The sequence below is a fragment of the Protopterus annectens genome, chromosome 9.part0, assembly GCF_019279795.1.
Source record: "Protopterus annectens isolate FY-2018-M chromosome 9.part0, PAN1.0, whole genome shotgun sequence".
NCBI classification, from domain to species: Eukaryota; Metazoa; Chordata; order Ceratodontiformes; family Protopteridae; genus Protopterus; species Protopterus annectens.
The window spans coordinates 638846398-638864162 of record NC_056743.1 but is presented as its reverse complement, the minus strand read 5'-3'; the positions used below and the strand labels follow the sequence as shown (position 1 = coordinate 638864162).

The 17765-nt window shown below is 44.3% G+C and overlaps 1 protein-coding gene across 3 annotated transcripts in view; it reads left to right on the top strand.

The window, feature by feature from the left end:
* The window catches only part of EHMT2 (euchromatic histone lysine methyltransferase 2), a 1701692-nt gene that overhangs the window by 1565476 nt on the left and 118451 nt on the right, over nt 1-17765 (top strand). For all 3 annotated transcript variants that reach the window (XM_044083219.1, XM_044083218.1, XM_044083217.1), the window contains one exon: nt 15840-15918. In XM_044083219.1, the coding sequence (XP_043939154.1) occupies nt 15840-15918 (79 nt within the window). The remainder of the gene's footprint in view (nt 1-15839; nt 15919-17765) is intronic.

Here is a 17765-nt window from a genome sequence, read left to right as displayed (position 1 = left end):
CTCTTTACTCTAAATCCAGGGCAGGCTTTGCCACTGCAGTTCTTCAGGGCCTCATAGCTGCTCCTAATGCTGTTTAGCTCCAGCCCCCCCAACCATAGCTTTGGACTCAACCCAAATGTAATGACTGCAGCAGTGAACCACTAAGAACATAGTACAGTTGTGTACACTTACCATACATGTAGATGTTCGAGTGTATTCACTTTTGCAGTCCAGGTTACCCACCCGCCATCCCCCTTATTTTTGCTGGAACTTATCTTTGTTTCTCTAATCTATACAACCTAGGTGGTGTATTTGCTTATAGATGAAGGTAAAGCTTGTTTTGGTGCATGTATGTTTTATTTACATAATTTTAGCCTACCCTTTTGGGGGCACCTGACATCTGGGGCAAGAAAAACTGAATACAATGGCGTCGGCTGCATCTTTTATACCCCTGACGACCTGACATCAGGGAAGAGGCGACAGCAGCCGACACAGGACCCAAGACTTTAGAATTCAGGCTGACTGAGGGCAACCTGCCAGCAGGATAACCCAAATGTAATGACTGCAACAGTGAATACACTCGAACATCTACGTTTATGGTAAGTGTACACAACTGTACTTTTTTTGCCTTGCCTTTTGGCCTTTCCACTACCACAACGGTTTTCACAAAGTGCCTTGCTCCGGCCATTGCCTTCCTAATGGTCCAAGGGATTCAAATTTACCCTTATTTAGATGACCTTCTCTTTCTAGCCAGCAGTTCAGATCAACTGAAACTTAAACCTTGGGCAAAAACCCATTCCTTTTCTTCAGAGCCTAGTGTTTATAATAAATTTCAAACAATCCAGTCCAACTTCAACTCGGGACCTAATTTTTTTAGGGTGCAGGTTCAGAACAGATTTGATGAATGTTTACCTCTCTGCAGACAAGGTTTTCTCTCTTATGGGCTACTGCCTCTTCCTTCCATCTTGGCCAGGGAATTGCTGAGACTTCGCGGATTTATGGCTTCCACGATTCCCATGCTACCTTTTGCAAAGCTCCACATGAGGAAGTTTCAGTGATTTCTGAAGACAACTTGGTCTCAGCATGCTCATCCTTTAGATGTCTTGGATGTTCTTCATGTTTCACTGTTGCAGTCATTGCATTTGCAGTAGCCCTCAGTCAGCCTGATTATCAAAGTCTTGGGTCCTGTGTCTATTGCTGTCTTATCTTCCGTGACGTCAGGTAGCCAGGGGTGTGAAGGATGCAGCCGACGCCATTACATCAGTCTTTCTTGTCGTGCAGTGCCCGAAGCAGAAGCAGTTCACAAGTGCTGGTCGGCCAAATCCTGAAATTTTCATTTTCGAGTTTCAGAACCGAAGTCTTCAAGTACAGCTAAGCACCCCGTTGGGGAAACTTTTTCTTGCTCTAAACCGATGTCAGTAAAAGTCAGTAATTGTATTTCTTGTGGAAAGCAAATACCTCATAAAGATTTTCATTCGTACTGTATTCCTTGTCTAGGCCCTGACCATGACATACCTCGCTGTCGGTTTTGTGCCTTATTTAAACCACAAACTATTCGTTGTTGGTATATTTTGGCTTCTAAATATTTTGGTACTGTGTTCAATTATCCAGATATGTCTTCGGTAAGCCACCCGACTGCCGACATTCCGAAAAAACACAAAGATAAAGACTATCAGGCTGCCTAGATCCAAAGCTGCCGACGACGCTTCTCCTAAGATAGTCGCCAGTTCGCTGGTACTCGGTGAGCTGCTTTCGCAGCCCCTGATACCCGCTTCTTCAGATTCACAGGCCTCTACTAAGACCCATTCAGAGTCCGGTATGCCGCGAGATGCTTCAACTGTGGAACCTGCAGATGTCTCTACCTTGGATGGGTCTGGAGCCACTGTGCAGGCACCTGCTTCTGAGGGTGTATTCAGACCTACTGACTTGCATATTAAACCAACGCCATCTTCTTCTTCTAGGCTTAAAATCCGAACCATGCCTAGGAAACAGACGACCAGATCGCATGGTCAGGTCTCTGTGCCTAAAAAACAAATGATAAGAATGGCTGAAGATCTTAATACTTTAATCAGGGGAAGCCAACCTTCCCTCTCTGAGACCTAGGACTGAATTTGCGTTTGATGCTTCTGACCAATATTCTAAAACTTCTGTCTCCTCTGATGACCAGGATTTATCCTTTTCCACTTATGAGGATTCTGATGCAGAGGACTCTATTCCCTCTGCTTCTCCCCCAGAGGATTTTTCTTTTGGTGAAACCTTGCATACTCTTAGGGAGCATTTTCACTGGGAAATCCAGGATTATTCTGATTCTAAAAATAGGCTTAGAGATTTCTTACCCCTGCCCCAACACAGGCCTTTAGCTATCCCTCCTGTGCTGGGCATTGTTGATGATGCCTTTTCGGAATCTAGCTTGGCCCCTGACTCTCTACCTCCTGCTCCCAGAAAACCTGATAGATATTACAGGGTTCCTGATTCTCACAAGTTTCTTTTTAAAAATCCTACTGCGGATCCTGAGACCATTTCATAGGGACCCAAGGGCATTAAGGCTACTACTGCCAAAAATCCCTACTCCCTCTGATAGAAATTCCAGGGCCCTAGATAAATGGGGTAAGAAGGTATACACCTCTGCAACCTTGGCCATCAGTGCCTTAAATTGCCAGTTTCATATGTTGAAGTATCAGCAGCATATTGTTGGATTGCTTAAACAGAAAATTATGTTGATTCCTGTTTGTGCTGAAAATAAGGATTTACAGGATTTAATGCATTCTGCTGAACAGGTTAGGAAACATACTTTGCAATGTGGTTGTGATTTACTAGAGGCATCTTATAGGGCTGCTGTCAGTGGGTCTGTAATTAGAAGGCTCATTACATCCGAGTGACGCCTCCAGGTGCATCTGCAGTTAACTCCTACTGCTCCTCTAGGCGTCAAATATTACTTATATATTTGCCAATTAAAAACATAAAACATGCTACATAAGGTTTAAAAAAATATTTTATCTTGAATGATACATGATGGCAAACACAATTGTATTGATATTTGACCTCTCAGTATGAGTAGGGTTTATTTAGGTGATAATTTAAGATTTAAAGGCCCAGGGCACATACACATCCACTTAAAGTTAAAGGTACATAATGCTTGGCACTTAATGGAGCAATCTTTGCCAGATCATGTTAAAACTAAATTGCTGGATGCTCACTTAAATCAGGACTGCCTGTTTGGGAACAAAGCAGAAGTTCTTAAGATAGAAGAAAAGGCTAAATCTGTGCAAACTGTTAAAGATTTCTTACAAGTGCATCCTCCAAGATTTAGTAGACATTGGCCCTCAAAAAATTGATCCATTCCTGCCTCTTCTAGGCCTTCTCAGTTCAAACCCAAAACCAGCAGAACAACCAGGCTTCAGTCCCAGAGTACGCACAAGACTAAGCAGTGGGAGCTCCTACTTCCAAATCAGGGAGTAGTAAGACTCCCCCCATGGTAAGCTGTCTCAATGACTTAACTTTAAATCTTCCAAGCACTTCTCAATTGTCTGCTCCTTTGGGGGAAAGATTGCTCTGCAAGCAAAAAACTGAAGTCATTACCCAGGACAAATGGGTTTTAAACGTAGTTTCCCAAGGATACAGATTTCACTTCCACATGTTACCAACCCCAAACAGTTGGCGAGATCTACCCCCAAATCAGTGGGCAGAGGCTCAAAAGCAAGTACTCTCTCTCTCAAGATTAGAGGCTATTCCTACTGTACCAGAAGAGGAAAAGGGACAAGGTTTCTACTCAAGACTTTTCCTGGTACCTAGAAAAGACAACTCATGGCATCCTATCCTGGACCTTTCTATCCTAAACACCTTTTTGGTGATTCCAAAATTCAAGATACTAACTCTTCACCAGTTGCTTCCCATGATAGGCAAAGATGCCTGGTTGGCAACACTGGATTTAAAAGAAACCTACCTGCGCATCCCAGTCAGAGAATCTTGCAGAAGATACTTACGCTCCAAAGCAGGCTGCATGCACCATCAGTTCTCTGTACTGCCCTTTGGCTTATCTTCTGCTCCCAGGGTATTCTCAAAGTGCCTAGCTCCAGTCATTGGATTTTGCAGGCAAAGAAATATTCAAATATACCTATACCTGGCCGATTGTCTAATTCAGGCAGAAAGCCAGGACATACTTTTGAATCATCTGGCATTTGTACAAAAGGTGCTAACTTGTCTGGGGTACACCATAAATGAAAATAAATCACAGTTGGTGCCCTGTCAACAAATTATATTCCTGAGAGCAAGCTTGAACACAACTTCCCAGATGGCTTTCCTCACACCAGAGAAACAAATTCATTTGTCAACTTATTCAAACTAGCGGCCACAAAACCCTGCTATCTGCAAGCAAGTACTGCAAGCCTTTGGGTTCATGGCCTCATGCATTCTACTAATTCCATATGCAAGACCGCATATGAGGAAACTACAGTGGTATCTAAAAAGTCTATGGTGTCAACATACTTAGGATCTAGAAACAATGATTCCTATCATACCTTGCCTACGGTTAGAATTCCTTTGGTGGGCAGAGGCCTACCACCAAAACAAGGGACTACCATTCACTCTACCCCTGCTGCCCAAACCCTAACAACAGAGCATCAGACTATGCATGGGGGGCTCACCTGGCAGGGAAGTGCATTCAGGGCAAATGGAACCCAAGTCAAATGCACCTGCATATCAATCAAAAAGAAATGTTAGCTGTACAGAATGCTCTGACAGCCTTCAAGGACCACATTCTTCCAGGACAGTTAATGGTAAGGATGGACAACAGCACTGTTATGTGGTACATAAACAAGCTGGGAGGTACCCATTCCTACCCCCTCTGCAGACTAACCATTGAGCTACCAAGTGCATCTACAGGCTCAATTCCTGCCAGGAAAACGAAATACACTGGCAGACTAAGCAGAAATCTAATGGACCCATACAAGTGGAAACTGGAACCAAAGACTTTCAACATGTTGATAAACAAATGGGGGAGCATAGATATAGACTGCTTGCCTCCCCCTAGAACTACCAGTTGGACAAATTCTGCACAAAGACTCCCACAAACAAGCTTGGAAAGTGGATGCTCTGTCCTTCAGCTGGAAAAATCTATCAGTTTATGCTTTTCCTCCTCTACCTCTCCTCTCCAAAGTACTACTAAAGATCAAATAGGACAAACCAAGGGTGATAATGATTGCACCAGATTGGCCACGCCAACACTGGTACCCCCTCTTGCGCAGTGTGTCACAGCTAGCCCCATGGCACCTGCCTCAGACCCCTACCCTGCTGTCACAGCAGGGGAGCCAGATTCTGCACCCCCAGCTTCAAACCCTGAACCTGGCAGTCTGGCTAATTACCTAATGTCCCCGTTACCATCCTTCGGTAAACAAGTGTTGGATGTCATTTTGGAGGCAAGGAGGCCTAGTACTAGAAAATCTTATGCTGAAAAATGGAAAAGATTCTGTGCCTGGAACCAAACTCAAGGGATGGCCACAGCAGCACCCAATTTACCTCAGATTCTTCAATACTTAACTGAGATGCTTCACTAGGGCCTTTCCTTCTCTTTCAACAAAATTCACGCCTCAGCCTTTTCAGCTCATTACAACACTGAACCACCCCTCTTTTTTTTACTAACTGCTCAAGCAGTTTCACAGAGGGGCCAATAACTTAAGACCACCCAGAAGAGCCCCAATTCCAGCCTGGGACCTTAACTTTGTATTAATGAAACTCACTCTGCCTCCTTTTGAGCCAGCTGCAAGTGCAGAGTTAAAATTCCTTTCTTGGAAAACAGCTTTCCTTTTAGCAGTCACTTCAGCAAGAAGAGTATCTGAATTACAGGCCGTTATGGCAGTGGAGCCTTTCATCATCTTTTATGCGGACAGGGTGTCCCTCAGGATCAATCCCCTCCTTCATGCCCAAGGTGGGTATCCAGTGTGGCTCTTAATCCATTAATTTGCCAACCTTCTTTTTTAAGCCACAGAGTAAAGGGGAACGGATACTGCACTCCTTAGATGTGCACAGACAACTTAGATTTTACTTGGACAGGACTAAACCTCAAAGGAAATCTGAACAACTGCTGGTGGCATTTGCTGCAGGGGCAGAGGGGAAGGCTATTTCAAAGCAAACCATTTCTAAATGGATAGGGCATTGCATTCATTTCTGCTATAAGCACCATAGAAAACCCCATTCAACCAGGGCTGCATCTAGCCCTACAGCCTTTCTCAGGGGTGTGACTACCAGAGACATCCTAGAAGCTGCTGCCTGAAGTTCTGTACATACATTCACAAAGCATTACCATTTGCCAATTTTCTGTAAATCCAGAGCTGACTTTGCCACTGGAGTCTTGCAGGGCCTTATAGCTGGTCCTAATGCTATTTAAATTCCTCCTCTCATCCTTAGCTTTGGGAATCTACCCAAATGTGATGACTGCAACAGTGAAACATGAAGAACATAGTACAGTTGTGTACACTTACCATAAATTTAGATGTTCGAGTGTATTCACTGTCACAGTCCTGGTTACCCTCCCTCCAGCCCCCTGACTTCTTGCTATACCTCTACGTTCCTTTACTATGCTTAAATGTTTCTTGGTGTATTTGCTTTTTTTGTTGGAGGTATAACCTTGTAAGTATGTATGTACAGATATATATATATATATATAATTGCTTCCCATTTATTTGGGGGGCTCCTGATCTGGGGCAAGAAAAACTGATGTAATGACGTCGACTGCATGCTTTATACCTCCGACTACCTGACGTCACGGAAGATGAGACAGCAACTGACGCAGGACCCAAGACTTTGATAATCAGGGTGACTGAGGGCTACTGCAAGCAGATAACCCAAATGTGATGACTGCAACAGTGAATACACTCTAACATCTACATTTATGGTAAGTGTACACAACTGTACTTTCCACGTCTCCTCTGCCTGAAAACAGAGCTCCTTTGGTGGATTCAGCAGCTCTCTCAGAATCCATTCCTTCCTGTTCTCTTACCCCAGCCATCACAGCAGCTTTTTACAGATGCCTCAGACATAGGTTAGGAAACAACTTTTGCTTCCAGGAAGGGTCAAGGTCTTTGGTCCCACTCTCAGCAGAAGGAGTGAGTACATCAACATCCGGGAGATGAGGGCTCTGATTCTGGCATTGCATATTTTTCACCGTCTTTTCTTACCAGGTCCTCTCAAAATTCTAACAAACAATACCACTGACCTTTGTTACATAAATAAGCAAGGGAGGCAAAATCTTACCTTCTTTGTCAGTTAGCCCTAAAAGCATGGGAATTTGCTATCCAGTACAATATAACACTGCATGCTGTATACTTCCACTCGATTCATAACTCAGTAGCAGACGCATTAAACAGATCCATGACACAATCCCATGAGTGGATGCTCCACAGGCATGTGTTCCTGGATGTAGTACACCGGTGGGGTACTCCACATGTGGACCTCTTTGTCTCCTCTCAAAACAAGACAACTTACTTTCTTTCTTTTGTGCCAGGGTCCCTCACCCTCAGGCTTGGAAGGTGGATGCCCTCTCTTTCTCATGGAAGGGGATGTTTCTTTATGCATTCCTCCTTCCCTCCCTTCAGAAAGTCCTGCTGAAAAGTCAGCAGAGCAAACCAAAAATCTTGCTGGTGACCCCCTTTTGGCCAAGACAACACTGTTTCCCTCTTCTTCTGCACTTAACCAAGGGCCATCACCACAAGTTGCCTCAGCAGTTGGACCTACTCACACAGGAGAAGGGAATCCAATCTGTCAACTCTGCAGCTGACTTTGTGGGTGATCACCTTCTGATCCCTTTCAGGCACCTTTTTTTCACAGGACATGCTTAGGGTTTTGCAGTAGGCCAGGAAACCCAGTACTAGGAAATCTTTCATTTGCAAATGGAAAGGATGTTCCATCTGGTGCCATACAAGAAATCTAGACCCACTTTCTGTGGACATTCCAGTAGTACTTTCGTACTTATGTGAATTGCTTTGCTCCGCTGTGCTTGTTTGCCATTGACACCTCCATTATTTTCCAGACTGGAGGTTGAGCTTTTCCTTAAAGGCATCCTATACATCAAACATCCCAGGAAACCTGTGCCGCCTCCTTGTTATCTCTAGTATGTCTTAGAGAAGGTCACCCAGGCTCCCTTTGTGCCTGTGGCCTCTGCTCCTCTAAAGTTTTGTACTTGGAAAACAGTGCTTTTGGTAGCCTTGATCTGTTAGGAGGGTGTCATACATCCAGGCTTTAATGGCTTCTCCCCCCCTTTCTTGGTTTTCCACAAGGATGGAGTGTCGCTGAGAACTAACCAATTGTTCATGCCTAAAGTGGTGAATGAGTTGTTTCTTAATCAGTCCCTTCAGTTGCCCACCTTTTTTCCTTCTCCGCAGTCCTCTAGTGAAAGGATTTTGGATTTGTAGAAAAGTTTCCTCACTTTCTTCCACTACTCCCTCCCTATTCTGGGGTTCCTTTGAACTTTTCCACTGTCCCATATGTAAAGAATACTGCAACATTGAATAGAAGTGTACATACCCCTGTTAAAATGCCAAGTTTTTGTGATATAAAAAAATTAGATCACAATAAATTATTTCAAAACTTTTCCCACCGTTAATGTGACATATAACCTGTACAATTCAATTGAAAAACAAACAAATCTGTTAGGGGAAAAATATAAAAAATAAACCTATAACAAGCTGGTTGCATAAGTGTGCACACCCTTAAACTAGTACTTTGCTGAAGCAGGGTTTGAATGAGCTTATGTAATGGTTGACCAACAATGACTGGATATGTTAAAAGTTGTATGTTGTATTGGCACAGTTTGGAATGCATAATGTTTGCAAGTGAGATTGTGTTGCTATGGTTTATTGCCATTTATATAAATGTAACATGGCTTATGTCATACATAATTTAATGAAGATGTATAAAGATGTTGTTAGCTCCCATGTCACCTATGATCCCACTCGTTCCCCTGTGCAAGAAGGGAAATTGGCTGTGTCATCATCTGGGCAGACATCTGGTTCCTTGCCCCCCTAACACCAGGAGCTACTAACACACCTTGGTGGCTTCCAGAGGATGCTAATTCTACTACCCCTTGGGAGAGGAGCAGTTAAGCTCTCTCCTACTTGGCTATGTTATAGCAGCACGTCCCACTGGTTCAGATTTTACAGGGCTGCACTACCCAGAGCTTCCGCTGCGGGTTACCCAAATGGTAAGCAAAGCACATTCCTTCTCCTTAGCGTGAGCAAGCTGTGTGCCGCTCACTCACTCCTATCTTTCCACCCTGCTCCCTCCAGCTCCCATGGCTGCTAATCGAACACTGATTGTCTTGGTCAGAGCTAGGGCTTTATCTTTTTGTACCATGGATCAGGGAAATTTTTCATTTTTATGTAGAAACTTGAGCCATTTGGGCATGGATACTAAAGCTTAGTAGATGTTCCTCGTGTTTCACTGTTGCAGTCATTACATTTGGGTAATCTGCTGGCAGGTTGCCCTCAGTCGGCCTGAATTCCAAAGTCTTGGGTCCTGCGTCTGTTGCTGTCTTCTCTTCCATGACATCAGGTCGTCAGGGGTATAAAACATGCAGCCGATGCCATTTTCTTCAGTCTTTCTTGCCGCGCGGTGCCCGAAGCAAAAGCATTTCGCAAGTGCTGGTCGGCCGACTACTGAAATATTCCAGTTTGAGTTTCAGAACCAAACGAAGTCTTCACTAAAGCTAAGTACCCCGTTGGGGAAACTTTTTTCTTGCTTTTTACCGATGTCAGAAAAAGTTAATAATTGTATTACTTGTGGGAAGCAAATACCTCATAAGGATTTCCATTTATACTGTATTCCTTGCCTAGGCCCTGATCACACCGTGCCTGGCTGTCAGTTTTGTGCTAGATTTAACCAACGCCCTATTAAGCGTCAGTATATTTTTGCATCTAAGTATTTTGGAAACAGATTTAATTACCCAGAAATGTCATCGGATAGCAAAGAAAAGGACACGAAAGTCAGTCGAGATCCAAAACCGACAGCAAAGCTTCTCCTAAGCCAGTCGCCTATTCGCCGGTACTCAGTGAGGCGCTTTCACAGCCCCCGATACCCGCTACCTTCAAGTCCCAGGCCTCTACCGACACCCATGTGGAGTCCGGCATGCCGCAAGATACTCAAGGTATTGGACCGACGGATGTATCTCCCTTGGATGGGCCTGGAGCCGCTGAGCAGGCACCGGCTTCTGAGGGTGTCTTCAGACCTCAACATTTGTATATCAAACAGACGACAGCTGCAAAACCAAAGACAAAAGCAACTTCTAAAATTAAAAAACTGATGCATGAGCCACGTGCACAGGCCTCTATGCCTAAAAAACAGATGATCAAAATGGCTGAAGACCTTATTACCTTGATCAGGGGTACCCCCCCCCCCCCCAGATAAGAGGCCTAGGCAAGACGCAGATTATGAATCTTCAGATCAGGTTTCTATTTCTTCTGATTCCTCTTCTGATCAGGAGTTATCTATACCTCCCTATGAGGATTCTGATGCTGAGGAGTCTATTCTTTCTGCATCTCCTCCTGAGGATTATTCATTTGGAGAAACCTTGCATACTTTGAGGGAGCATTTTCACTGGGAGAGTCAAGACTTCTCAAAATCAGAAAAGAGGCTCAGGGATTTCCTTCTTCTCCCTCAGCACAAGCCTTTAGCCATTCCCCGTTTTAGACATTGTAGATGATGTCTTTTCGGAGTCAAGCTTGACCCCTGACTCCTTACCTCTGGCTCCCAGTAAGCCTGACAGATATTACAGGGTCCCTGACTCATACATTTTTATCTAGAAACCCCGCTGCTGATCCTGAAACTATTTCACAGGGTCCAAAGGGGGTCAAGGCCTCAACAGCAAAAAATCCTACCCACTGACAGAGATTCAAGAGCACTAGACAGATGGGGAAAAAAAGGTTTATACATCTGCAACCTTGGCAATCAGGGCCTTTAACTGTCAATTTCATATGCTTAAGTACCAACATCATGTTATGGGATTGCTGAAACAGAAACTGATGTTGATTTCAGTGTGTGCAGAAAATAAAGAATTGCAGGAATTATTGCATGCAGCTGAACAAGTTGGAAAGCATACTTTGCAATGTGGTTTTGATTCCTTAGAGGCCTCCTGCAGGGCCGCAGTTACTGGATCTGTGATTGCCTGGCTAAAGGAGCAAAATTTGCCTGATCATGTTAAAGCTAAATTGCTAGATGTACCTTTACAGCATGATTCTCTGTTTGGTATTAAGGCAGAAGAGGTTTTAAAGAAAATGGAAGACAAAGCTAAGTCTATACAAACTGTTAAAGACTTCTTACAAGTGCAGCCACCAAGATTTAGTAGACACTGGCGTACAAAAAAATTGGTCCTTTCCTGTGTCAGACAGAGCTCAAAGGGGCAAATCCAGACACCATAAGGGTTCCAGATACTAGGCGCAAGATTCATACAGGTCAAAGCAATGGGGCGCTTCCACCTCCAAATCTGGAGGAGATAAAGCGCAAACCTACAGAAAGCAATGCCAATGACTTCCCTCTGCCTACACTAAGCACTTATCTTTTGGCAGCACTCATAGGGGGAAAATTAGCACTTCTTGCTCAAAATTGGCAGTTAATAACCCAGGACAAGTGGGTACTAAACATCGTATCACAGGGATACAGATTCCATTTCCACATTCTGCCAATGGCAGATGGTTGGCCAGATCTGCCAAAAAAATCAATGGGCAGAGGCACAGAAACAGGTTACGTCTCTCATGGATATGGGGGCAATTCAGACAGTGCCAGAACAGGAAAAAGGGCAAGGTTTTTACTCGACTGTTCTTGGTACCCAGAAAGGGCAAGGCCTGGCGGCCAATACTGGATTTATCGATTTTGAACACACACATACCTGGACATTCCAAAATTCAAAATGCTGAGTTTGCAGCAGCTTTTGCCCATGTTGGGCAAGAATGCTTGGCTGGTGACTTTAGACCTAAAGGAGGCATACCTGCATGTCCTAATATAATCGTGCAGAAGATACCTCAGATTCAAGGCTGGCGCCATGCATTACCAATTCTCTGCACTGCCCTTTGGCCTATCTACTGTGCCCAGGGTCTTTACAAAGTGCCTGGCACCAGTAATAGCTTTTTGCAGACAAAGAAGTATAAAAATATATCCTTTCTTGGACGGCTGTCTCATTCAAGCAGGAACAAGGACACTCTTCTTCGACACCTGGCGTTTGTGAAAAGGCTTCTAACATGCCTAGGATACACAATAACCGAAAAGAAACCACAACTGGTACCCTCTCAAAAAATAACATTCCTGGGTGCAAGCTTGGATACAACTGCCCAGATGGCTTACCTCATGCCAGACAAGCAAAGGCAGCTGACTGCTTACTTCAAACTGATGGCAACAAAAACCCAGTCTTCTGCAAGGCAAATTCTACAGGCTCTGGGCTTCATGGCATCCTGCATCCTACTAATTCCATATGCAAGACTGCATATGAGGAAACTTCAATGGCACCTAAAAAGGTTATGGAGTCAACATTCACACAGTCTGGAAACATTGATTCATGTCATTCCCTGCCTGCAGCAGGAGTTTCTATGGTGGGCAAAGGCATGTCAGCAAAACATGGGACTGCCCTTCACTCTACCCCCTGCCAGCCATATATTAACAACAGACGCGGGGCCCACATGGCAGGAAGATGCATTCAAGGCATATCAACCAGAAAGAGATGCTAGCTGTTCAAAATGCCCTAACAGCCTTCAAAGACTTACTTCATCCAGGACAACTACTGATAAAGACGGACAACACCACAGTCATGTGGTATATAAACGAGCATGGGGGCACACACTCATACCCCCTTTGCAGATTAGCCATGGCACTGTGGGACACAACCTTGACCTTCCAAATACATCTTCAAGCTCAATTACTGCCAAGAAATCAACACTCTAGACGATTTAAGCAGAAACCTTATTGATCCTCACGAGTGGAAACTAAATCCACAAGTCTTCAGCATGATTACAGAGAAATGGGGGAGCCCAGACATAGATCTATTTGCCTCTTCTCAAAAATTATCAGTTGAAAAGTTTCTGCACAAGGACTTATCACAAACAAGCATGGAAAGTGGACGCCCTATCCTTCAGTTGGAAAAAGCTATCAGTTTACGCCTTTCCTCCTCTGCCTGTTCTACCCAATGTCCCCCTAAAAGTCAGACAAGAGAAGCCAAAGATGATATTAATTGCCCCGGACTGGCCCCGCCAATACTGGTACCCAATCCTAAGGAACTTGGCTCAATACCCAGCTTGGACCTTACCTCAAAGACCACAACTACTGTCCCAGCAAAACAATCAGATCCTGCACAATCAATTACAGACTCTGAACCTGGCAGCATGGCTAATCATGTAGTCAAACAAACAACACCTCTCAGTAAAGCTGTGATGGATGTCATTTTGGAAGCCAGAAGGCCTAGTACTAGAAAATCTTATGCTGACAAATGGAAGAGATTCTGTGCTTGGAATCCAGCACAAGGAACTGATACAGCAGAACCAAATATTCCTCAGATATTACAATACTTAACTGAAATGCTTGACAAAGGCCTGTCTTTCTCGTCAATCAAAATCCCATGCCTCTGCCATTTTGGCTCAGTACAATACAGAGCCACCAATCTTTTCTCATCCTTTACTAAAGCAGTATCTTAGAGGAGCCAAAAATTTAAGGCCTCCTAGATCACCATTACCTGCATGGGACCTCAATTATGTGTTAGAAAAGCTCACCTTGCCTCCATTTGAACCAGCTGCTATCGCTGATCTAAAGTTTTTATCATGGAAAACAGCTCTGCTACTAGCAATTACTTCAGCAAGAAGAGTTTCAGAGCTACAGGCCCTCATGGCTGTAGAGCCTTTTATCATATTTTACCCAGACAGGGTGTCTCTGAGGAGAAATCTTACTTTTATGCCTAAGGTGGTTTCCAGTGTGGCTCTTAACCAAACAATTCATCTGCCAACTTTTTATCCAAATCCGCAGAACAAGGGGGAGAGAATTCTGCGTTCCTTGGACGTACACAGACAGCTAAGATTCTACCTGAGCAGGACAAAAGCTCTAAGAAAAACTGAGCAATTACTAGTGTCATATGCTGCAGGATCAGAAGGAAAGGCTATTTCAAAGCAGACAATTTCAAAGTGGATAAGCCACTGCATCCGTTTCTGCTACTTGCACCATGGTAAACCTGTGCCCAAGAGCATTAGGTCTCATTCCACCAGAGCACTTAAGCAGCCTTTCTCAGAGGAGTACCAATCAAAGACATTCTGGAGGCTGCTACTTGGAGTACTGTTCACACCTTTACAAAGCATTACCATTTGCCGCTCTACTGAAGTCCAGGGCAGGCTTTGCCACTGCAGTGCTGCAGGGGCTTATAGCCACACCTAATGCTGTTTAGCTCCAGCCTCCCAACCATAGCTTTGGGATTCTACCCAAATGTAATGACTGCAACAGTGAAACACGAAGAACATAGTACAGTTGTGTACACTTACCATACATGTAGATGTTCGAGTGTATTCACTGTTGCAGTCCAGGTTACCCTCCCGCCATCCCCCTGTCATTCTGAAGTTTATCTTTCCTTCTCTATCTTCTACAACCTATGTGGTGTATTTGCTTGTAGATGAAGGTAAAGTTTTTATTGATGCATATATATAATTTTGCTATCTTTTTAAGGGCACCTAACATCAGGGGCAAGAAAAACTAAAGAAAATGGCATCGGCTGTATGTTTTGTACCCCTGACGACCTGACGTCATGGAAGAGAAGACAGCAACCGACGCAGGATCCAAGATTTAGGAATTCCGGCCGACTGAGGGCAACCTACTAGCAGATTACCCAAATGTAATGACTGCAATGAATACACTCTAACATCTACATTTATGGTAAGTGTACACAACTGTACTTTTTGTACCTCAGGTGGTACTAGTGGCAGTGCTCCTGATGAATGCACTTGTAGCACTGGCAATGCAGGTTATTATGTACAGTAATTTATGCATATGTCACAAGTTTAACAAACATAGGGAGGTGTCATATTTAGCTGTAGAGCACTTAAAATTAATGCCATCTTGTGACCAGTGTACAGCAGTATTGATGCATGTTTTTAGTTACAGTCCCTTTGTTTCTGTGACAATTTGCATGGTAGTGCATTTTTTCACTGTCATGAACTGTATGCAACTCTTAACAGTCTTTAATTAGTAGATTAATGTAAAAGGAGTGTCATGCAGCTTGTTTTTGTTTTAATCATTTGACATGATCACTTCTTTTCAGTATTATGGATTTTTCTTTATATTCTTTATATTGTTTATATTTGTGGCAGTTGGTAAATAATGTGTAAGTGGCAGAGTATTGCAAAGTATTTCAGAGCTTCAGACTGTTCTCTAAAGCCAGAATGTTACTTTTGTAGTACATTAATAAAATATATACCGGATAGAGCCAATGGAATCTTCAGTCAAGGAGAAGAAGCAAAATGTTGTTTGTAACACTGACTGATTCGGCAACCAGGAACTAAACCACTTCAAGATGATGTAGAAAACTTCTTTATTCGATAAAATAGTGGATAAGCGCTTTCACGCACCAAGAGTGCGCTTCCTCAGATCTTCACTGAAGATCTGAGGAAGCGCACTCTTGGTGCGTGAAAGCGCTTATCCACTATTTTATCGAATAAAGAAGTTTTCTACATCATCTTGAAGTGGTTTAGTTCCTGGTTGCCGAATCCGTCAGTGTTACAAACAACATTTTGTAGTACATTGAAGTAGATGCTATGTGTCTGTCTCTTAAGTGGTAGCATTGTTTTCTTCCCTACTGTTGCTCTGAAACCTAACTCATTGGGCAAATGGAATTTGTGTACTTTTATCAACAGATATGTGGGAGAACTCATATCTGATGCTGAAGCAGATGTAAGGGAAGATGATTCTTACCTCTTTGACCTGGATAATAAGGTATGTGAAACTTGTAAGAATTTTTGGAATATCATTTATTTTTCCAATCATTGAATACATTAACCCAGCCAAGGAGCAGTGTCTTGATTTCTTTGGAATCTTGCACTTAAATATTTCACTTTTTCCTTTTTTTCCACAGAGTTTGCATCATCTTGTACCCTAGAAGATTAAAATTTCCTCTTGGTGGATCTACCCATTTACCATTGATCATATAATATCAGTAAACAATATTGGGAGGGGTGTGAACATGTCACTTAAAAATGGACCCGAGAGGCATTACAGAGGCATAAATTAAATGCATTAAACTTTACATATGCTTAAATTAAAAAAAGTAAATACAGAAAGGAAAACTTGCATGATATTTTTCAACTGGTGTACAGAGTTATGGTTAAGTTTGCCATAACTGTCCAGCCGTTAATGTACCATAATTGTAAATTACAGGGTATGAAAAACTGATCAACATAACTATAAATCTGAAGTAGTTAGCTTCATTTGGTCCTGCAACCTGTGGGATACGGATCCGGCAACTTTACAAAGCTTAGATCCGAGATCCTAGCTCCTCCCCTTACCCATAATCCCCTGCCAACCCTGACTGACCTCAGATCTAGTTTGCCGTGCTTCTGAACAGCAGCTAGATTGCAAGCTCCTGGTTTTTTTTTTTTTTTGGCAGATAAGTCTCTCTTTTAAAATCACTTGTTAAATTTGAGTGAGTGTTTGTGTGTGTTACGTTCCCTTTTGATAGTTCAGTTAAATTTTGGTTAAAATTACTCTAGTTTCTTCCTCCCCTTGCTGGTCGTAGTTAGTATGTGTGTGTGTGTTTAGTGTGTTGGGGCCTACCGAGTGAGTTTTTACTTTAGTATGTCTGAGTCCCCAAAGCCAATATTCTCTAAGTGCACCGAGTGTGGCCATAAGCTCTCCACGGCGGATGGCCACACTCGGTGCGTTCAGTGCATTGGGGTTGAACACCTTTCCTCTGGATGTGCTATCTGTGCGGCGTTCAACCCCAGGGCACTGAAGGACCGGAGGTCTAAGCTGATCCTTGCGGGACTTTTGCCCCCGGATTTGGCTTCGGCCTCCGGTGCTTCTGTGGCCTCCTCCCAGGCTTCGGTGGCGGCCACTCCTGCCTCTCTCCCCCTGGCTGGGACTCAATCTCCCACTTCGTCGCCGGAGGAGAGGGAGGCCAGGAAAGAAAAATGGAGGGAGAAGCACCACAAGCGACAGGCCGAGGCCTCCGCTTCGGCCCCCCCCCCCTGCTAAGCGGGCTTCTCCCTCCACGGCTTCCAGGTGGTCTCCTTCTCGGCTCCGGTCTCCATGCTTCTCTACGTCGAGGTCATCGAGGCGGCACTCCCGGCCAGCCTCGGTGGCCTTGTCGAGATCAACACATAGCCTTTCTGAAGCTGATTTGGACCGGGTGATGCGAAGGTTCATCCAGGCCCAAACGCAGATGGGAGTGCTCCTGCCTCCCCCCCCTTCCGGGGGGAGCTCAACACCCTTCTTTGCCCCGATAGCTCCTTCTCCGACCTGCTTCCCGGGTTCGGAGCGCTCTGAGCCGGGCAGCGTTGGAGCCAGGGGTGGGTTGGCGCCGACAGTATCTGGTACTTCGGCTCCGACTCTTCCTTTGAGTTTTCTGGATCCGTCCTTGTTGGATCCAAGTTCTCGGAGCCGTGCTCTGAGCTTCGGATCCGAAGGGTTTAGTGTGCCTATGGCTCCGTCCAGGTAGGAGCACACTGGCCCTTCGGATCCGATGGTCTCGGCGCCGGCTCCGATCCACCCATCGGATCTGAGTGAGGGTCGGCTCTCTGATCCCAGAGAGAGTGGCTCTGCCTCGGCCTTCGATGTGGTGGAGA